General features: G+C 45.3%; 2 protein-coding genes across 2 annotated transcripts; both read right to left on the bottom strand.

The window, feature by feature from the left end:
• Window positions 1-4,807: 4,807 nt before the first annotated feature.
• LOC147316665 (uncharacterized) lies at window positions 4,808-5,862 on the bottom strand. Its single transcript, XM_086313046.1, has one exon. The coding sequence runs from the start codon at window positions 5,750-5,752 to the stop codon at window positions 4,808-4,810; it is 945 nt and encodes a 314-aa protein (XP_086169172.1). The 5' UTR covers window positions 5,753-5,862.
• Window positions 5,863-10,940: 5,078 nt separating this feature from the next.
• On the bottom strand, window positions 10,941-13,484 carry LOC147316664 (uncharacterized). Its single transcript, XM_086313045.1, has one exon. It carries the CDS (start codon window positions 13,482-13,484, stop codon window positions 10,941-10,943), a length of 2,544 nt encoding a protein of 847 aa, XP_086169171.1.
• Between the last annotated feature and the right edge of the window lie 9,308 nt (window positions 13,485-22,792).

Genomic DNA, 22,792 nt, shown 5'->3' with positions numbered 1-22,792 from the left:
TTGTGGTACGGGGACAGCTGCCTGAATTCTTTGACAGTCCTGAAAAGCAGATGCCCACGCTTGTTGAGCGTCTACAGTCGAGCCAACAGGCCAGGTCTGGGTCTGCGTCTGAGGTTTCAAAAAAAACACATCCCAACATGGAACGATGATGTTCATACCTAATATAGGTAATGCATTAGAATTATTGGGGTCGTCCTTTGAAATCACAATTCCCATATCTTTCAGGGTAATGTCTCCCACCTGTACTTCAGCTAACACATAGCCCACGTAAGGAATAGCCAATCCATTCGCGGCCTTCAGCTTTAGCCAATTAAGATCACTCTCTTTCCCCGGCTCCTGTTCACCAAACAATCTCCTAAAACAGGCTTGTGGCATTAATGTTACATTAGACCCAGTATCCAGCAAAAATGTCACTTCTTTACCATCAATGAATACTTCTACTTGACGGCATGCCCCTAAAAATTGAGGGTGGTTTAACTGAGTTGGACCACTATCATCCTTTCCAATCACCTGGCCCATAGCGACTGGATTTACTCGTTTAAAGCCATCTGAGATGAAGTGCCCCGACACTCTCTTGCCATGTGTCCACTAACTCCACACCTACTACAAATAGGCTGCCCATGCTCATCCCACTTGTGCCGTGGTCGCTCCACTAACCGTGGGGTTTGCTTTGTCACCGGGGGTGGCTCGGACACTTCAACACCTCCCCTATATTGAGGGGAACTAAGGTTCCACCTTTCTCGCTCACCTCTAGGAGCTGAAAACGTCCGTGGCATTGGTGCTGGTCGGACAAATTCCCTCAGCTCCTCCTGAAGAGTATTTTTGAGATCCATAATTTGCTCCTTCATTTCTGCAAGGATCTCCACTTTAAACTTATCTCTCCAATTCAGAGTATCCTGCCACTTTAAATCCCCTCTTACTACAGCACAAGCGGAGTCCTCATGTACGCCATACAGCGCATCCGCTTCCAATTGCAGAGCCTCTTTACGCACCTGTTCAAATGAGAGGTCAGGATCGTGCCTTAATAAACGCCGCAGATCACGCTGTATCTCACCCTCCCTAAGACCCAAGACAAACTGATCACGCAGGTGCAGGTCAGCCCGCCGAAACCCTTGTGGCTCTTTTGTCTGCAGGCGATGGCCCAACTCCCTTAAGCGTAACGTGAACTTTCTAATAGGCTCTTCTGTCCTTTGTCTACATTCATAAAACATGGCACGCAGGGTACCCACGGCTGTTTTGTCCCCATACAGTTCTTTAAGCTGAAGAAAGATTTTATCTGGCGTATCCCGCTCCGCTTGTTCCAGAATAAGAATTTCACGTCGTGATTCTCCTCCTAATGCACTCAATACAAAATCACATTGCTGTTCTATCGACCACTTTTGAGCACGGAGCATTGCGCTAATTTGACTCTCCCAATCTTCATAATTCGTATTAAGCCCACAAAATTTTGGTACCCAGGGCGCACCGATAAAAAATGGTGACGCCATATTCCTGGTTTCAGATAACTCATCCGCCATATTAATCAGTCTAAGGCAGGTAGGTTTGTATACTGGTCACAAATCCTGTCGACAAACGCCAAATGTTACGGGAGGTCTGTTAAGAGAGCCTCCGTGCAAAAAGAATAGGAATTCTAGTAGGGACCAGCAACAAACCACCACGCACACACTGCAATGGGTTACACAAAATTTATTTGTTCTTCCTCTAGGCAAACTACCGGCTGAAGACAACCCCGGCCAGGGATCCAAAGCCCAAAGACCACCGCGGTCCGAGTTCTTCGCCTAGTTACAAACAGGGGAGAGAGGGTCACTGCACGAACACGCAACCAACACGTATCAATCCTGCAGCTCCCTAAAACAGGTTTGCCACCCACCTTTTCAGGCTTTAACTTTGTTCGAGGCTGGGTCTCCACATTACCTCCCGGCAGTTAAACTTCCCCGAGCTGGTCCAGTTCTTCTTATCGGGGCGCAGGAGGTCTCCAGTCTAGTGCTCGTTTTCCTCTTTTCCAACACGTCCCTTTTTTTCCAGCACGTCCTCTCTTTTCCAGCACGTCCTCTCACAGCTCCATAGGAATACGTCCTCCTTTCCACGTCCTCCGTTTCGTTAAAAGCAAAAACCAGGCCAGGCTAAAAAAAAATCCTTTCTATTAAAAATGCGCACACTTTGTCCTGGATCTCCGGGGCTCTCCTGCTTCACCGAGGTCCTACTAAAAACAACCACAACACTTCCTGCTTCCTCTCCCCTTTATAAAGAGGAACTCCAATCAGCCGCTCCCTGTATTCAACTCCGCCTCACTGGCAGCTGGGCTAGAGTAAAATCTCCCCTCCCACACAGGTGCAACAACCGTAAATAAACACAAAAACATGCAATTAATCCAAAACAAACTCAAAAACAAAACCAACAAAACTTAGGGGGGGGGGGGGGGGGTTTCTCTCCGTCCTTTCCCACCATGCTATACTCCGTAACATAACCATAGTGTCTCTCAGTGGTTTGTTCATCCAATTTTTGGTTTGATGTTAGTGTTTTGGCCATTTTAGCTGTTTGAAGCGAGACATACAGACCATGGACTGGATCTCACGATGAAGCCCAGAAGCACTGCACTTTCATATGGTAGTGACATTTTTTACAGCATGCCTCATTCACCCAGTCACACAACCATTTTTCCTGTGTGCGTTCTAATATTCAGACACGTTCACATTCCAGTGAACACAACTGCGGGTTCAGTATCTTAGTCAAGGACACTTGGGCAGTGGAATGGAGAAGCCAGGGATCAAACTGCCAACCTTCTGATTGGTAGATGACCTGATCCACCCTCTGAGCTACAGCCATGTTTTACCACAGACTTCTACGTAGCTGCTTCAGACGTCTTTCCCCAACTACAGGAACCACCCTCTGGTTCACTTTTCATGTTCGCCTTCTGTGTAGTCTAAAGTCTACTAATCAAAATGCTCTGCTAAGTCAACCGTAGTTTACTCCCAAAGTTCAGCCATGTTGCTGTTTGGCTAGTAGATTAGCTTGTAGTTTGTATCTGCCTTGTAAGAGCTTCTACTGCTCCAGTTTACCAGCTAAAAACTCCTTTTGTGTCTGAGTTGGTTGCACACAGTGGATTCATGGTTTATGGTTAAAAACAGCTGCCTGCTGTTGCAAACTAGGCTTATGCGTGTGATCACACTGAGCCAAAAGCTGAAGGCTGTGAATCCAAAGCAATGAGCTGAACGATGCTGTCTAGAGCTGGATGATCATTTTCTTTCATTAAGTCTGAACTTCTGATTATCTCATTTAATCCATATAAAAATATAGATTATAGTATGTAAAATATGTGATAGTGTAAATGTGCATTTTCATAATATAAACATTACCTGTTTACTTTGGACTCTTGAATAGTTTCAGACATGCAAACACACATTCCTTTGCTGTGGCATCGCTAGAGCTCACTTGGCTTATTATCAGAAAACATAAATCTGACTGTCCCTGCAGAATTGACCTCACAATGGGAAATAAATCAAGATTGTTGTCTTTGGATCGTGTGAAGGGTTATTTTGTTACTTCTTCTTTTAAAAGCATAACAAAGGATAGCATTTTTTTTAAATCCATCTCTGCAGTCAGAGCACTTTAGGCATTTTGTAACACTCATGATATATGGTTCACACTGGCAAGCACGTGTGGAAATCCTTGCCTGCTACACTCCACCCATTAGTAATGTCTTTCTCTACAGATGAAAACTTTAGTCTGTCCTCGGTGAGTGCAAGATTTGCTGCACTAAAAATTGTTTAGCAACATATCCATAATATAACAGAGACATAATGTCAACAACATATACAAAACGTAGATATAGTGTTACTGTTTGGTTTGAGATCAGCTACTACACAAAATAAATAATATCTTTAATTTAAGTGTTATAATAATAAAATAACTGTATAAAGATTGGTAATCCTGGTTCCTCAGGGAGTTCATATAGCAAATTTCATCCAGATCGATTAACATCTCGGGGAGGCTTTAAGGAACAGACACCCACACATACACTTTCATCATTCTAGTAAGATGTGTAATATACAGGCTCAGGCTACATCTGAGAAAAGCCATGATGTTCCTCCAGTATGCAGGATCATCACTGCGCATACATACATCTCTCTGTGTTGAACATGTTGGACTTTATGAGCACATTCTGGGCAAAATTTGAACTTTTATACAGAACATGTTAAACTTGAGCATTGGACCAAAATGTAGTGAACGTCTTCATGCTCAAACAGTAATTAGTACTTTAAAAATACCACAACCTGGGGTTTCCCAGGAGAACACTGAACTGTAACAAGATGAATAACGTTAATGCTTCAGTCTCAGACTGAAGAAGTCACTTGAATGAATGAGGAAACGTTTCTCCCACTGAAAACGCTGCATCCCGATGAACAGAATCAACCTTTGGAGATTTACTTACCTGGATGATTTAGCATGCATCAAGACGTACCTTACTGATGTTTATAGACTGAGCGGCCTCCTGCCTTACCTCTCTGTTTTAATAAGCATTATTAACACTACAGTTTGGTTCAGAACTTGTTGTACAAGTAGAAACACTTTGGACAACAAAGCACCAGAAGAAAGACCTTAAACAATATTAATATTTAATGAATATTAAATTGACTATTACTTACATAGTGCTTTTCTTTTCTAGCTGAGTACTTAAGGCATTTTTTCCATAGCCTCAATTCACTCACAGGGCACTTTATTTTATGCCTTAAGCATTATGTTTTTTTAATTTCATGGACAGATTCACTTGATTTCATCCACTTCAGACTGGGTAAGATACTGAGATTCAATATCTTACCCAAGAATACTTCTGCACGTGGAATGGAGGAACATCACTGAGTGCTCCAATTACCACTAGGACCACTGTTAGCTTCAGCCTCCACATCTTCTCCAGCTCTTCTCTGAGCCCTTGGTACATCTCCAGCTTCCCATGTTTCTTCGTGCTGATGTTGCTGTTATTCAGAATCACTACGGCCGTCTTCTTCTGCTTGTTTGCCACCACTATGTCCGGTTGGTTAGCCACCACCATTTTGTCCGTCTGTATCCGAAAATCCCACAGGATCTTAGCGCGGTCATGCTCCACCACCGTAGGGGGCATCTCCCATTTTGACCTCGGGACTTCCAGGTTATACTCGGCACAGATGTTCCTGTACACTATGCCGGCCACTTGGTTATGGCGTTCCATGTATGCCTTGCCTGCTAGCATCTTGCACCCTGCTGTTATGTGCTGGATTGTCTCTGGGGCATCTTTACACAGCCTGCACCTGGGGTCTTGCCTGGTGTGATAGACCCCAGCCTCTATGGATCTTGTGCTCAGAGCTTGTTCTTGTGCTGCCATGATTAGTGCCTCTGTGCTGTCTTTCAGTCCAGCTTTGTCCAGCCACTGGTAGGATTTCTGGATATCAGCCACCTCCTCTATCTGCCGGTGGTACATACCGTGCAGGGGCCTGTCCTTCCATGATGGTTCCTCCTCTTCCTCCTCTTTCTTGGGTTTCTGCTGCCTGAGGTATTCACTGAGCACGCGGACGGTCATGTGGATATTCGTTGTCTGGACCGTGATGCTGACACTCACCAGTCCCTGGCCTCCTTCCTTCCACTTAGCGTACAGCTTCAGGGTGCTGGACTTGGGTTGAAACCCTCCATCAGTGGTCAGGAGCTTCCTGGTCTTGATGTCAGTGGCTTCCATCTCCTCCTTTGGCCAGTTTATTATCCCAGCAGGGTACCTGATCATGGGCAGACTGTAAGTGTTGATAGCCCAGCTCTTGTTCTTACCTCAGCTGAATGGTGAGAACTGTACCTCTGTAGTTGGTTGGTGGTTGCAGCTTTCCTCGCAGCCTCTTCGTGGTTTCCATTTGCCTGTGGGATTCCCAGATGCTTGTGGATTCAGGCCTATGCAGAACAGCAGTGGGGAAAGAGCATGTCCTTGGTATATCCCGCCCTTGGCCATGACTTGTGCTATTGGCTTGTGGTTGGCCTCTAGTGTTGTATGCCACATCCCAACTAAGTTCCAGATGAAGGCTCTTAGGGTCCTGGAGATCTTGTACAGTTCTAGGCATTCCAGGATCCAGGGGCATCGAGTCATAGGCCGTCTTGTAATCAATCCAGGTAGTGCACAGGTTGGTCAGCCTAGTCTTGCAGTCTCAGGCGACTGGTTTGTCTACCAGTAGCTGGTGTATATGTCTGTTCATATTCATCCATTCGCTATGATGCCTGACAGGAGTTTACATGTGGTACTAAGGCAGGTTATTGGTCAGGTAGTTGGATGGGATTGGTCTCTTCTGGGGATCCTTTGGATCAGGACTGTCCGCCCTTCGGTTAGCCATTCTTGTCAATTAGCAGCTGGTTCATTTATGCTGTCAGACGCTCATGGAGTGCAGTCAGCTTCTTCAGCCGGTAGGCGTGAACCACGTGGGGCCCTGGTACTGTCCAACTCTTCATACTGGAGACCCTTTCATGGATATCTGCCACTGTGATGGTTACTGGACCCTGTTCAGGGAGGTCTCTGTGGTCTATCTTGGATGTCTTGGATGTAGACATCCAGTATTGCTCAGTCTCCAGCCTCGGTGGTGCTGTTCTCATATTGTTCCCCTGCCACTGAGAGTACACCTTGGCTGGTTCTGTGGAGACTCTGCTTGGTAGTTTCCAAAGCCTCAGGTATGGACAGCTTCCTGTACTCCTTAGGCACCTCCTTCATTGCACTTTTCTGCAGCTCCGATAGTTGGCTAACCTCCGTCCATGCTAACTTGATCTTGGCCTCTAGTTTTCTTCTCCATGTTGTTCCTGCTCCTTCTGGCTCCTTGTAGCTTTTCAACTGATTTCTTCTGCTGTAGTGTAGATCAGCTGGTTAGTCTCTGTATTGGTCACGGTAGGTATCTGCTTTTCATACAGTCGGCCCCCTGAACTCTTTCTTCCTGGACTCCTGTGCTGTCAACCTCCGGGTTGGTCCCCTGAGCCACTCTGTTATAGACTGTTGTGCCGTCAGCTTGCAGTCCTGCTCCATGAACTGTTTGTAAACTGTTTCCTGAGCTCCAGTGTTTTTTGTGAATATTCTGTTTTGGGCTATTTCATGAGCTCCAATGCTCCTTGTGGATTTTTTTTTTAAATTTTAGACTCCAATAATTGTTTAAGTGTCGTTTTTTTCCTCTGAGTTACTGATTTGACTGAAACACCAACCTTCCAGCCATTGCTATAAGCTTACGTTTGGACTCTTCAGTTATTAAATCCTCACTTTTGTTTCACCCTTGGTGTCTTACGTTTGCACCTACACACTCAGTCCTGACACTACATATGAACGTTTGGTGCCTAACTGTGGAATTCTGAGATATGCATGCATTATTGAAATTGTACTTGTTTTTTCTTAAGACATTCCGGGATGCTCACTTGTTTGGAATATGTGTGATTCATTGAATGTAAACCTTTTCAGAATGCACTTGTACTTCTTTACACCTAAAGACATACGAATTATGTTGCTTTTCATTTAGATTGCTAAGTATTTCACTTGTTAAGTTTGACATTATTGGCCAATTCTGTGTCCAAACACTCCTATGGTTCCCAAAATAAAACAATGAGGCACCAATGAGAGTAAAAAAACAGTCCAGATTCTTGAAGTTCCAATAAAAACCCGTATGGACGCTCTTCCAGGTGTTCCAATAAATGTTAACAACCAATATCCATGAAAAAGAGGATTTATATGGTTTTAGAAGTAGCAGGATTTTAGCTAGCTAGTTTCTGCCTAAAGTCTTTCTAATAAACTAAAATGCACAGCTCTGTACTTTGGACGTAAACAGAAGTGGAAAACTAAATAACAGCAATGTTTTGAGAGTTAGTGAAGTTAGTCTACCATATGATCTGCAACCTGGTTGGTAGTTATAGAGCTTTGTTTAGGTTAATATTGTCATGATCCAGTGTTTTTATCCAGTGGTTTGGGTTTTCATTTCTGTTATTCAGTGTTTTGTTTGATGCTTAGTTTGTAACAGTGTGGATTATTTGACTCTGTTTTCATCTGCCTTACGTATTTGCTGCTTCTAAATGAAGGTCAGTTTTCAGTCTGCTTAATCTGAGTCTGCATCTTTTTATGAAAATTAGCACAGAGAAGATGGCAGATGAGGGTGTAAATGTTCAATAAAAAGTCCTCATCATTCTAGGGCAGAAATAATATAACAAAAATGAACCAACCTTCAGCCAGCACATAGTATGAGATAAGCCCATTCAGAACACAAGGCCATTGACATGTTGCTGTATGGTTTGGTTGCTTGCTGTGACAAAGCCTTAATGTCCAAACCAACATCTTAGTTGGCCCAGGAGTGAATGTTCCCTGAAGTGTGCCCAACAGCTATAGTTAAACCACGACACTTTAAAACTGATTTTATTCATGTTGCACATCAATAGTGAAAAAGCTCAGGAGGATGTTTTATTATTATTAAGTAAAACAAGATAGTGTGCAGGCAAACATAGTGTTTGCTTCTGAAACACATTTTCTAGTGTGCCAAAATGAAAAGGCCTCTATGCCTACAGCAGATCATGCGTCTTTCATCTGCCTTTCATGCCTTTGAGTTTGTACCATGTTTAAACACTTTGATCACAGCTTCAGGCTAACAGCAGATTTCATGGTGATTCTTTTGCTTCATTACACTTACCTGCTTTAGCAGCTGTGAGCATGTAACAATGTAGCGTTTCTCCCAGCTGAAGACAAGCTCACAGGAGGTGTAGTGAAGCACCTCCTCGGTGTTGTGGGGATCCAAGATGAATGGGAGGTTTGACCCAGTGAAGCTTCATTGACCCCCCACCCACGAAGAACAATGCAATCAATATGCTGAGTCTGAGAAAATGCACAATGACATCATGTTTTGACCAGGAAACCCCCACCCCCCCAATCCCCCACCCCGGAATTATGACAAGAAGTAAGTGGCATAATGATTCTTTAGACAAGGCCAGCAGTGTTGTGAAATATTTCCACATTTGCACTCATCAGTTCCCGCTGGAATCCTTTCAGAGGGGGGATTCCTCAGGCAGAGGGGGAGAAAATGTCACACAGGCCCATATCAAACAGTAAGCAATTGTGGACTCTCTTAGCTTTTCCAGATCTAATCTGTTCCAGTTATGAAACAAATGCAGACGTTTTGCGGAACCACAGACCATACAAAGTGAATCAAAAGCAAAATGGTTTCAGAAACATTTGTCTAATTTAAATATTTGAAACAGCTGAGAGGAAAAGGTTCCTGGAAACGTCTCCTGTATTACAGCTGCATAGGCCCAGAGTTGCATCACGGACCTGGAATTTTGGTGTCAAAACTTTTTGTGGGAGTGCGTGTTTGGTGACAAGTCTAGACGAGCCCTCGGGGTGTGTGATTGACCAAACAGTGTCTGTGACGGCATTTAAGTGCCAAAAACAGGGGCAGCATAAACCATGTGTGCGTTTTGGTGCCTTTTAGACGATTTTATTGACGTAAATGACAGATCATATGACCCCGTGTGTGCTTGGTGATCTTGTAAATTTGTGCTTCAGTTTTGGACAGTAAAATTATTACTACTCTATTGAGCCTTCCCAAACCAAAGAAATCAGTCCAGTGAGAGAGCAAGGAAAATATTCAGAAAAATAACAGCAGTTGTTTAATTTTCTAGTAAACACTTACCAAAAAATCCCACAAGTTATTTTCATTTCTAACAAGAGACTATTGTAATTAACATGTTCTAATAGTGCATCATAAGAACTACACCAAAGTGTTTGCAGCCCCTCTGTGCTCTAACAACAGTAAAATCAGCTTCATATGAATTACCAGCCAACCCTTTGGCAGACGGACAATGGGTGGATGTACGGCAGGTTTTACAGCAACATGTACTCACTGCCAACTTTTACTCCACTGTAGAACTGGAAGCGTAGAAGCCTGATGGCTGTGAACAGACGTGCTTCTTTGGTATTAACAACCAGGGTGTAAACACACATTGTTTTGGACATCAGAGAGTGTTGCCAGAGTTAACATGTGGATTAAATCTCAATAGCATCATGTGTCAGTGCATTTACTGTAGATTTATCTGCAGTTCTGACATGCTCAAAGCAGCCCTACAGTATTAGCACTGTGGTCAAGATGCCTCCATTTCTTTCCCACCACAGGAGACAGCCATTCACACGTCCGCATCCTTACATCTATAGTCAGTTTAGATTTATTCATTAACCTGACAAGCATGTTGGACTGTAAGTGTCATGAATCGCTGTGCGGCAGGCAGGAGTTGGACCCAAAATGCAGGACTCAGACTCGGGGAGGTGAATTCAAAACACAGCTTTATTTGCTGGTAGAACAAACATACAAAACTAGACTAAACTGGGAAACCATAAACTAAGAACTCACAGGGAGATCCACACACAGCATGAGGGACGACGCGACACTGACTCAGAGAAACAGGGTTTAAATACACTGGGAAGTAACGAGGGGAATGAGACACAGAAGGAGGGCACAGCTGGGAGAAATCAGGACTGACGAGACAAGCAAAGCAGGACGCATTCACATGAGACACGGACCATCAAAGTAAAACAGGAAGTATCACACAGAGACGCGAACTTGACACAGTGGAGACAGCAACTAAGAAATACAGAGACATAAACCATAAGGCAGAGGTCTAAGAACCAAAATACACAGGGAAATACTCAGCTGGGAACACAAGAGACTAGACTAGAGAGAGTAACAAAAAACCAACCATGAGAACATAATGCACAATGCAGAGTGACAGAAAACAAGAAACTCAAACATGCAAAGACACAATTACACAGAACAGAGGGGACACAGAGAGACATGAAGGGCAAGGGATCAAAACTAGAAGCCATAGAATAAATCACACACAAGTACAATAATACAAAAATCACAAAGAACTAAAAACGCTGGGTCAGGAGACCCAGGACCATGACAGTACCCCCCCCCCCCCCCTCAAGGGCTGGCTCCAGACAGCCCAAACACAGAAAAACAAAACCAAACAGAAAACAACCCAGGGCGGGCGGCGGGGGCCCAGGACGGAGGGCTCGGAACAGAAAACAAAAGAAGAGCACAGCAAACACCGGAGCCCAAGAAAACAACCCAAACACAGAGCAGTTCAGGGGGCCGACCATGCGGAAGGCAACGGCGGCGACGTGGAAACAGTTCAGGAGGCCGGCCGTGCGCAAGGCAACGGCGGCGACGTGGAAACAGTTCAGGAGGCCGGCCGTGCGCAAGGCAACGGCGGCGACGTGGAAACAGTTCAGGAGGCCGGCCGTGCGCAAGGCAACGGCGGCGACGTGGAAACAGTTCAGGAGGCCGGCCGTGCGCAAGGCAACGGCGGCGGCGAAGGAGACAACGGAGCAGTTCAGGAGGCCGACCGCGCGGAAGGCAGCGGCGGCCCTCCAGTCTCAGGCGTGCTGGCCATGGCCTGGTGGGCGCAGGACCAGACGAGGCAGGACCAGACGAGGCAGGACCAGACGAGGCAGGACCAGACGAGGCAGGACCAGACGAGGCAGGACCAGACGAGGCAGGACCAGACGAGGCAGGACCAGACGGTGGCGATGCGGGGGCCGGACCAGGCGAAGCACAGGCCGAGGCTGGACCAGACGAGGACGAAGACTCGGAGGCCGGACCAGACGAGGTTGCAGAGGCTGAGGCTGGACCAGGCGGAGCTGCAGAGGCTGAGGCTGGACCAGGCGGAGCTGCAGAGGCTGAGGCTGGACCAGGCGGAGCTGCAGAGGCTGAGGCTGGACCAGGCGGAGCTGCAGAGGCTGAGGCTGGACCAGGCGGAGCAGAGGCAGAAGGCTGAACAGGCTCCTCGGGCCCTCCAGCTGACGTGGCAGAAGGCTGAACAGGCTCCTCGGGCCCTCCAGCTGACGTGGCAGAAGGCTGAACGGGCTCCTCGGGCCCTCCAGCTGACATGGCAGAAGGCTGAACGGGCTCCTCGGGCCCTCCAGCAGAGACAGGTGGCTGAACGGGCCCCTCGGACCCTCCAGCAGAGACAGGTGGCTGAACGGGCCCCTCGGGCCCTTCAGCGGAGACGAGGAGGTGCTGGCCGGGCTCACTGGAACCCCCAGCGGACGAGGTAGATGGCGGCGTGGGAGCCGCGGAGTCCTGGATGAGCTCATCCGAGCTTCCAGCAGGAGCTGATGTAGAGCCAGAGAGGTTTGGGACCCCTGGCTGAATGTTAAGCCGAACAGAAGACCGTATTGCTATCGGGGACTGGGCCAATGGTTCAGGTGCGAGCTGAGCTACTGGAGATGCGGATGAGAGTGGGAGCTGAGCTACTGATGGTGGTGAAGTAGATAACTGCACGGGAGACTGAACTGAGGGCGTCTGCACTGGCACAGGGGAGTGAACTGATGTCTGTTGTAACGGAGGTGGTGAGAGCGGAGTAGGCAGGGGAGTTGATGACTTCACAGGAGAATGAACCAGAGGTGAGTGCACAGGAGACTGAGCTAGAGGTGGTAGTGATAGTTGAGGGGAAAGTGGAGCTGGTGATTGAGTGGATGACTGTGCTAAGGGATGCTGCACTGGGGACACTGGAGACTGCACTGGGGACACTGGAGACTGCACTGGGGACACTGGAGACTGCACTGGGGATTGCAGTGATGGTTGTAGTGGAGGTGTGACGGGTGGAGGAGTGGCTGAAGTGGCTGCGGGTCGGGCGGCTAGTGGCTCAGCTATAGAGCATATTAACGGCAGGGCTATGGGTTGAATGTCTGACTGAGTAGCAGCCTGAATGGCTGGGTGTAGTGATGGTGGTGGTGGAAGGGAAACAGGTGGTAGTGTGGATGACGGAACTAAGGGCGACTGAGTGGCAGACCGAACTGATGACTGAAGCGATGGTAGAGGTGAAAATGGAGCGTGTGGTGGAGTTAATGGCTGTGCTAGCGGGGACACAGGAGATGGAGCTAGCGCTTCTGGCTGGGCAGCTAAGTGAAAAAACACAGCCCCGGAATAAACAGTCCCAAAGTCAGGAAACTCTTGATTGTCCCTTCCACTCACCACAGCTGGCAACTCAGACGTCTCGGGGTCTGGCTGTGGCGGTGGGTGTCGGCGGCGTGAATGCCGTTTTCTTCGGGAAGCCGGAGGTGCGGTGATGGAGGAAACTGGCAACAACGGAGAGATCACGGCCGGCTCCTCATCCTCCGACCACATTGCTGCGAGAAAAGCAGCGGGTGAGTGACAGTCAGAGTGGAGGGTGGATGGAGAGGAGTCCAGTGGCAGCGGCGTGGAAACGTTTCCCGATTGTGGCGGTCGCTGTTGCGGTATGACGAGCTCGCGAGCTTGTACTGTCTCCTTGGCTTTCTGCAGATTGGACAGTAGGCCCAAAAATCCTGAGAGCTCGCGAAGATGGGGATTCCCCTTGAGAATTGCCTCGATGGCGTTTATCCCAATGGACATTGCTTTAATGTCCGAGGCATGGGAAACTCGCTCCCACAGGCTGAAGATGCGGGCCAAATCGCTTTCCCGGGAGGAGCCTGCTGGGTCCATGTCTGGTCGCGTCGTACTGTCATGAATCGCTGTGCGGCAGGCAGGAGTTGGACCCAAAATGCAGGACTCACAGACTCGGGGAGGTGAACTCAAAACACAGCTTTATTTGCTGGTAGAACAAACATACAAAACTAGACTAAACTGGGAAACCATAAACTAAGAACTCACAGGGAGACACAGGGACACACAGCATGAGGGACGACGCGACACTGACTCAGAGAAACACAGGGTTTAAATACACTGGGAAGTAACGAGGGGAATGAGACACAGAAGGAGGGCACAGCTGGGAGAAATCAGGACTGACGAGACAAGCAAAGCAGGACGCATTCACATGAGACACGGACCATCAAAGTAAAACAGGAAGTATCACACAGAGACGCGAACTTGACACAGTGGAGACAGCAACTAAGAAATACAGAGACATAAACCATAAGGCAGAGGTCTAAGAACCAAAATACACAGGGAAATACTCAGCTGGGAACACAAGAGACTAGACTAGAGAGAGTAACAAAAAACCAACCATGAGAACATAATGCACAATGCAGAGTGACAGAAAACAAGAAACTCAAACATGCAAAGACACAATTACACAGAACAGAGGGGACACAGAGAGACATGAAGGGCAAGGGATCAAAACTAGAAGCCATAGAATAAATCACACACAAGTACAATAATACAAAAATCACAAAGAACTAAAAACGCTGGGTCAGGAGACCCAGGACCGTGACAGTAAGAGGAAACCCACACACAGGGAAGAACGTGTGCACAGAACGGTTTGATGGTCGGGGTTTTCTCTGGGTTATACTTTTAGGTCACAGTATCAAGCACCTTGTTGCTGTGAATTGACTTGATATAAATTAAACAGAATTTGGTCTTCTCTTAGGTTTGCGTTTGGGCATACAAAGCACCTAACTGTAACCCAATTTGAAATCAAAGTGCCACAGAACCGGGTAGATGTGAAGAAGTTAATAACATTTGTAGGCAACTATTAGAAGGATGCTCATGCTTCCTTTAGGATGAATCATAGTAACTTTGTGTCACGGTGCTGGGTCGTTGGCCCAGCGTTTTGTGTTTTGTGATTATGTCCCTCTGTTCTAGTTATTCTGTGTCCTCCCCCCTTGTGTCCGGTTCGGGTTCTAGATTTCCTGTTTTGTTCTGAAGGTCTGTGTCTGTTGTCATTGTGTTCAGCTTGTCTCCTCCGGTCCTCATGTGTATTGGGTTCAGCTGTTCTTCCCTCCTGTGTGTGATTACCCGATTACCTCGTGTGTGTATATTTAGTGGGTGTCGGTCTGTGTTCATCTGTGTATCTCTGCGTTTTTGGTATCCTCCGTCAGTATGCGTCTCTCTGCCTTTCACCCCGTGTCCTGAGGATTTCTAGTTGCTCTTTAGTTTTCCCAGTTTAGGTTTCCGTTAGTATGTCTCATGATTCGTTGTCTGTTCCTGCCACTGTCACCTGTAAATAAACTCTCACTCATATCATCAGTCGGCTGCCTGCATTTTGGGTCCTCCTTTCATTCCACAACACGACTGCTGCCCCAGCCGTGACACTTTGGGAGCTAAACCTATGGTTAACTTTGGTTTACAACTAAATGCATGAATGTCATGTCAGGTCCCATTTATCTGCATAGCACTATTCAGATCAAGGTGCTTTACAATGTGCTGGAAAGAGACAGTTAACACATTTAAAATATATACATATATACATACATACAAATATACAAACAAGGCTAGAGTTATTTAATGTGGTCACAGATACATTTTTATATCTGCTGTTCTAATGTCTACTGATAATGCAATCAGCTGTACTTTGTATTCAAATGTAAAAGTACCCAAATATTAGCAGCAGTCAGGTAATAGCACCGCTGTGCTAGTACACCTTTATACAGTCTATGTTCTCAGTTTGTCACATGCTGGCGTGTTGGCAGCTTCCCTTGTATGTTTTGTATAAATGACTTGGAGTACTGTTTACTACCCCGTGATAAAACCCGCATTCATTTTATTGGATATTCCAGTTATGAAGTATATTCTAGTCTTTCTGTGTGACTGCTCTTTTGTGACTCTAAATTGGTGTTGGATGTTTAAATGAACATGTGTCTTCATGTGTTAGACCAAGTGACCAAAAGGGTGCATAAGAAGAAATCACAGTTAAGAATATAATGCACTGTGGTTGTAGCGGTGACATTTGAGTAAGGCGATAGCTTGAGGAGGCAGGACTTCCAAAGGACGGGTCAATTTAATTGCTTCAATGGGGAAACTGATAAAGTGGATAAAGATGTGAAGCATTTAATGAGTTGTGGAAACTGAAGGGGCGAGCTGGAAGGAGGGAGACGAAAGAAGGAAAACTATTTCATACAGTTTATTATTGCTGCAACCCAATTTCCCCACAGGGATCGTTTGTTTCCTCTTGCAGCAACAGATTAAACTGTGGTCCCAGAAAGCAGCAGATGATTGATGTCCTTTCATTGCTCAGTGTTCTTGAGCTGTCTTTACCGCAGATCAGTAGAGCTGCTCAACATCCAACTGCCTTAAATAGCTAAAGGCAGGTGAAAAACACTGCAGCGCCTTTTTCCTGTGGTGGTGAGAGGTCATGTGAAACACTGTCCCCAGGACCTGTGGGAAGCACTCACATGTTTTCTAATATAATCTTGTAGATGAGGCGGATCTTCCAATGTGCTAAACATAAACATCCTCGTTGAATGGATTCCAACACACTCGGTTTTTTGAAGTCTGATGACATATTCAAGGCCATGAAATTACATTGTTTACTATACTGTGTAATAAGTTCTGTGTATGGACAAGTGAAAACTTACAAAAACCAAGCCAGACAGTGTGTTTCAATTCAGTTGTATTCATGTAGCACCAACTCACTACAGTTGTCTCAAGGTGCTTTATATTGTATTTATACAGTAATGTAAAGACCTTACACGTATTGCAGTCACGGCTCTGTGTGTCATGTTACTGGGTTTGTAGTTCTTGTTACGTTTCGGTTTTGTACCTGCTTTTATTTCATTATTTTAGCTTCACAAGGTGTTATTGATTTGTATTTTCCTCCTTAAAATCTCTTATCTTATGAGCAGCTGTGTCCCACTGCCTCTGTATCATGTTTAGTATGAATCTTTTCTGATAGCTGGTTTTCCCTCCTGTCTTGTTTTTCACCCCCAAAAGTCTTCCATGTAAAAACATGTTGTCCCTTTGTTGCTGTCAGAGGTTGTGTTCTTGTTTCCTGGTTATTCTCACAGCTAAGGCTCGTTCTTGATTTACAGTTTTGATTTTCCTTGTGAGCTTTATTTATTTATTTATTATTTAATTTAAGAAAATATCTAGGATGTATGAAACAATCTGAGTTCACAGGGCAGAGATACTATTTACAATTGGATTAGATTTGTGTTCATTTATGCTTTATATAATGTAAACAAGTTACCAAGATGGCACCGGTGTGCATGACTGGCCGTCTTCGACTCTGCTTTCGACCCCTCCTTTTTGATCTCTGTTTAATTTTCCTTATCCTCCTGATCTGCTCTCCAAGTGGCAATGTACTAATTACCTACGATCGGCAAACGCTTTTGAATCTTCGATCTTTTCACCACTATGGACCGGATCCATGTTGGAATATAGGAGATGCCACTTCGCCCCGGATGGATTTTTCCACCAGCACACACGTCTTGCCTCTACCCTTCCCGTACAAGAAACGCTTCAGGAAGTGGGGTAAACAGAGTGGTATTCGTGTACGTTTTAAGGCTTACCTTAAAGCATGGGCCGTGGCTAATCTACATGCTACCATGGAAATCCTGCAACATCCTCCCACTTCCCGGGGCCGATTCTTTGTTAGATTGGTCACCCATCGATGGATCCGCCCCGTCGGACAACAGGTTAACTCTGCCTTCCCTGTGGCCTGTCTGCCTATCCGGACCTGGATAAGGACTTTTCGGGGTGGCGTACACTGCAGCAACCTAAGCTGATTGAGCCGTGCTCCAAGTAAAAACACGGCGCCCTTGATCTGGATGGCCAACTAAACATGAGGTCGCTGGTGAATAAGACTTTTGTTCTGAATGATTTTTTCCTCACCTCTGGGCTGGACGCATTGTTTCTGACGGACACCTGGATGCGCCCTCTCCTTCTCTGAGCTACTCCCTCCTGACTGTCTTTTTTTAGTTCACCCAGACCCACTGGTAAAGGTGGAGGTCTAGCCTTGGTTATTAAACATAAACTTAAAGTTTATGTTCTCTGTGAACAATTTTTAAATTACTTCACAGATAAAATTTGATCTTTAAAAGCCTTACACGCCTTAGTGAGGAGCCCTGCCCCTACCTTAGGATGCCCATCGACTTTTCATCAGTTTGAGCTGGTGTCACTTCCCACACTTAAGCGTATAATCGATCAACTGAGAAATACTAACTCTGTCCATGATATCCTCCCATCTCGCTTTGTCAAGGAATGAATTTATCACTGTCCTCCGGCTGCGTCCCGACAGTCTTTAAACATGCGGTAATACAGCCTGTTCTAAAAAAAGTAATCTTGATCATAACGACCTTCCAAATTACAGGCCGATTTCCAAACTTCCATTCTTGTCTAAAGCATTGGAGAAAATAGTCCTCTCACAGATGCAGGCCTACTTGGATCCAAATAATATCAGCAACAAATTCCAGTCTGGCTTTAAACCGCGCCATAGCACTGAAACTGTGCTGCTGACAGTCCTAAATGACCTTCTCTTATTTGCTGACTCAGGGTGGTCTACAGTCTTAGTTTTACTGGACTTGACTTCTGCATTTGATATGGTGGACCATAATATCCTCCTATCGAGGCTTGGACGTACAGTAGGCATAAGGGGTAGTGCCCTTAACTGGTTTAGATCGTATCTATTGGATAGGTCTTACCCCGTCACCATCGGTGGCTGCTCTTCCTCTGTTGCTCCCCTCTGGTGTGGTGTCCCCCAGGGATCTGTGTTGGGCCCTATGTTGTTTTCATTGTGTATGCTGCCCTTAGGCTCTATCTTTGAGAAGTGTAATATCTCTTATCACTTTTATGCTGATGATATTCAGATTTACTTTCGGATGACTAATGGCATTTCGTCGTCATTACACTGTCTATTAGAGTGCTTGAGAGAGGTCAAAGATTGGCTCTCCGATAACTCTCTTATATTGAACGAGTAGAAATTGTGATGTTCGACAACCATGCTTCACGGGGCCAATTTGCTGACACTCTTGGACCCCTTGCCGCCTTTCTTTCTGGCACTTAGGTGTTCTCTTTGACAGCTCCTTTAAGTTTGACAAGCAAGTATCCTCTGTAGTTAAATCTAGTTTCTACCAACTGCGTTAAATCTCCAAGGCCAAGCACTACATACCACACAAGGACCTTGAGAAACGTATCCATGCTTTTGTGACCTCTAGATTAGACTACTGTAATTCCCTTTACTTTGGTCTCCACTCCGCCCTTCTTATAGATCGCAGCTTGTCCACAACACTGTGGCACACTGTCTGACTGGAACCACAAGGTTTGCCTCTATCAGCCCAGTCCTTGCTGACCTGCACTGCCTCCCTGTCAAATACCGAATTGAGTTTAAATTTTGTTGCTTACCTTTAAAATCATAAACAATACTGCGCCGTGCTACCTCACTGAACTCCTTAGTCCATATACCCCTGGGAGAGCCCTAAGATCATCAGGACAATTACTGTTAGTGCAGCCTGGATCCCGGTAAAGACCAGAGGTGACCGTGCTTTTGCCCCGGCAGCCTCGAGACTCTGGAACAATCTTCCTGCTGCTATTCGCGCCTCTGATTCTGAAAAGTAACATGCGCTCCTGAGGGCCACAAACTCTCCTCTCAGGTCCCAAGCGAAGGTGAAAGTGACGACAGATGCAGTGCAGACTTTATGAATTCCTTCTCCACCTGCACTCTGTTCAGGTTAAATCAGTATGATGTGGTGATAAAAGCACCTTAAATCCACTGAGTAATGTCGAGCTGACTTCTTACGCATGACTTTAGTTTTAGTAACTTACCTTTTGAATCATTATCTTAGCTGATAACAGCTAGGGGTATACTGCCTCATGCTGCTGCCTGCAGGACATCTCTGATTGCACCATTATAAAATAAAATAATAAAAATGAAATCCTGCTTGAAATCCTGTCAATGAGGCATTTTAAAGCATGTGCCACCTTACCATAACACAGCTCACTACCCAGCCAGGCATCTTTGCATGCACTTCCTCTTGTCTCTGCAGTGCTCACATAAAAGGGTGCTCTAGATAAAGTCTCTGAATCTTTGGTATAATCTTGTGTAGGTCCACCTCATGCTATCAAAAGAACTGTGAGTCACTACAGGATTAACACAAGACCTCTGCATGCATTTGGATGCCATAGTCTCTTTTGTACAAGCCAACTCTGAGTAGGTTTTGTGGTGCATTATCCTGCAGGGGGGGATTTCAGGGAGTGCTGTTTCCATAGAGGAAGGTTTGTTTGTTCTTTCTAGGTGTGTGATATGTGTCCACATGATTGCTAGGAAACAATGTTTCCAAGCAGAGCATTTCAACAAGTTGATCTGTATCATTCGCTCTCAGTGGTTTTAATATTGTGTCTGAGTGCTTCACTCATATTAGAGTAAAAGGAAGCAACCGCTTGGTGACTAGCAAAACATGTGCTAGTCTCTCAGACAGATTAGCAAAATTTCTCAAATAATGGCTCAAATGCTCAGCAGCTGCTCACATTTTGGTGATGTTTTGCACATAAATCACTATCTTGCAGAGAAAGTACGTCACTATTTGTGGAGGATTTCTGAATTTCAAATCTATGAGGTTCTTGCTGGATGCTTAATGTAAATAGTTACTGTGGATTTCTGTGTATGTGACAGTGGCACATTTGAGGTTTTTGCCAGTTTATCAAAGTTAATTGCTGTATTACTGTAACTGTCAGCTCAGTCCCATGCTAATATGAGTGATAGCCAACCGTCATTTTATTGCCATCTTGATTGACCAAAGTTGCTCTGAAGATGTTACCTGCCTGTGAGTAGCTGCCCACCTGGTCCTCTCCCCATCTTCCAGCAACCAAAGGCAATAAGATTTCATCTTTATTTCGCATGATCACAGTAATTTTGGTCGTCCATTAATCTCCAACTGCTGTTTTACCTTTTTGCTGCAGTAAAAACAGCTCACAGACAAAAAAATACTTCAAGTAAAACTAAAATATAAGTTCTAAACTACAGAGAAAAGTAGACACTCCCAAAACAACCATAACCACATACTGGAGGATATATGTGTCTCTCTGCCTACGTTTACTTTACAGGGAGTGCAGAATTATTAGGCAAATGGGTATTTTGTCCACATCATCCTCTTCATGCATGTTTTCTTACTCCAAGCTGTATAGGCTCGAAAGCCTACTACCAATTAAGCATATTAGGTGATGTGCATCTCTGTAATGAGAAGGGGTGTGGTCTAATGACATCAACACCCTATATCAGGTGTGCATAATTATTAGGCAACGTCCTTTCCTTTGGCAAAATGGGTCAAAAGAAGGACTTGACAGGCTCAGAAAAGTCAAAAATAGTGAGATATCTTGCAGAGGGATGCAGCAGTCTCAAAATTGCAAAGCTTCTGAAGCGTGATCATCGAACAATCAAGCGTTTCATTCAAAATAGTCAACAGGGTCGCAAGAAGCATGTGGAAAAACCAAGGCGCAAAATAACTGCCCATGAACTGAGAAAAGTCAAGCGTGCAGCTGCCAAGATGCCACTTGCCACCAGTTTGGCCATATTTCAGAGCTGCAACATCACTGGAGTGCCCAAAAGCACAAGGTGTGCAATACTCAGAGACATGGCCAAGGTAAGAAAGGCTGAAAGACGACCACCACTGAACAAGACACACAAGCTGAAACGTCAAGACTGGGCCAAGAAATATCTCAAGACTGGTTTTTCTAAGGTTTTATGGACTGATGAAATGAGAGTGAGTCTTGATGGGCCAGATGGATGGGCCCGTGGCTGGATTGGTAAAGGGCAGAGAGCTCCAGTCCCACTCAGACGCCAGCAAGGTGGAGGTGGAGTACTGGTTTGGGCTGGTATCATCAAAGATGAGCTTGTGGGGCCTTTTCGGGTTGAGGATGGAGTCAAGCTCAACTCCCAGTCCTACTGCCAGTTTCTGGAAGACACCTTCTTCAAGCAGTGGTACAGGAAGAAGTCTGCATCCTTCAAGAAAAACATGATTTTCATGCAGGACAATGCTCCATCACACGCGTCCAAGTACTCCACAGCGTGGCTGGCAAGAAAGGGTATAAAAGAAGAAAAACTAATGACATGGCCTCCTTGTTCACCTGATCTGAACCCCATTGAGAACCTGTGGTCCATCATCAAATGTGAGATTTACAAGGAGGGAAAACAGTACACCTCTCTGAACAGTGTCTGGGAGGCTGTGGTTGCTGCTGCACGCAATGTTGATGGTGAACAGATCAAAACACTGACAGAATCCATGGATGGCAGGCTTTTGAGTGTCCTTGCAAAGAAAGGTGGCTATATTGGTCGCTGATTTGTTTTTGTTTTGTTTTTGAATGTCAGAAATGTATATTTGTGAATGTGGAGATGTTATATTGGTTTGACTGGTAAAAATAAATCATTGAAATGGGTATATATTTGTTTTTTGTTAAGTTGCCTAATAATTCTGCACAGTAATAGTTAATAATTAAAAATAATTAAAAGTAACGTAATCATAAACAATAAACCAAGAACATCTAAACAGCAGCACGTGTCCCAAGGCATGATGGGAGAGAGCTAGCTGCTCCCCCAACACGCCACAATATGAATATTCACAACAGTATGTATGTAAGAGTTTACTCCAGAAAATAAGGAGAAGCACAAAAGGTTCATTTAATTTGTAAATGTGTCGTTACAAGCTCTAACGTGGAATAATGTTGGTATCCTGCAGCGATTTCAGACAGTCCTGATTCAAGGTGTTCACATCAGATAATAATGAGCATCATTTCAGATTTTTGTTATGTCTGTGTTACCCATAAACCCTTGTACTTTGGGATAGTTTACAACACTTGGTTTGGATTTTATTTCCACGCTTTAACAGCTTGAGCCACAGCTCTGTTGGCGCAGGACGAACAGGCCTCTCAATGTTCCAGCAGCACTGTTCCCACCAATTAACCCAGTGGAAAGGAGGAAAAACACCACAGGGTCAAATCATGAACATGCTGCGCGTGATCATATAAACTCCATCAGCTGTTTTCAGCCCATTGTTCAGCTTAAGACCTTCAACATGGTAACCAGAAAGCAGTCATATCGACTATAATGCCATTGTAACATACAAACCAAGGCTTGTAACTATGAC

Source organism: Aulonocara sp. 'chitande type north' Nkhata Bay, linkage group LG12 (assembly GCF_057382095.1).
Source record: "Aulonocara sp. 'chitande type north' Nkhata Bay isolate Kocher_YH1m ecotype deep benthic linkage group LG12, A_spYH_male_GT1.1, whole genome shotgun sequence".
NCBI classification, from domain to species: domain Eukaryota; kingdom Metazoa; phylum Chordata; class Actinopteri; order Cichliformes; family Cichlidae; genus Aulonocara; species Aulonocara sp. 'chitande type north' Nkhata Bay.
This window is presented reverse-complemented; position numbering and strand designations above follow the sequence as displayed.

Bases quoted from the DNA above. Each gene is read 5' to 3' on its own strand.
- LOC147316665 (XM_086313046.1), bottom strand. From the start codon at position 5,752: ATGATCAGGTACCCTGCTGGGATAATAAACTGGCCAAAGGAGGAGATG.
- LOC147316664 (XM_086313045.1), bottom strand. From the start codon at position 13,484: ATGGACCCAGCAGGCTCCTCCCGGGAAAGCGATTTGGCCCGCATCTTC.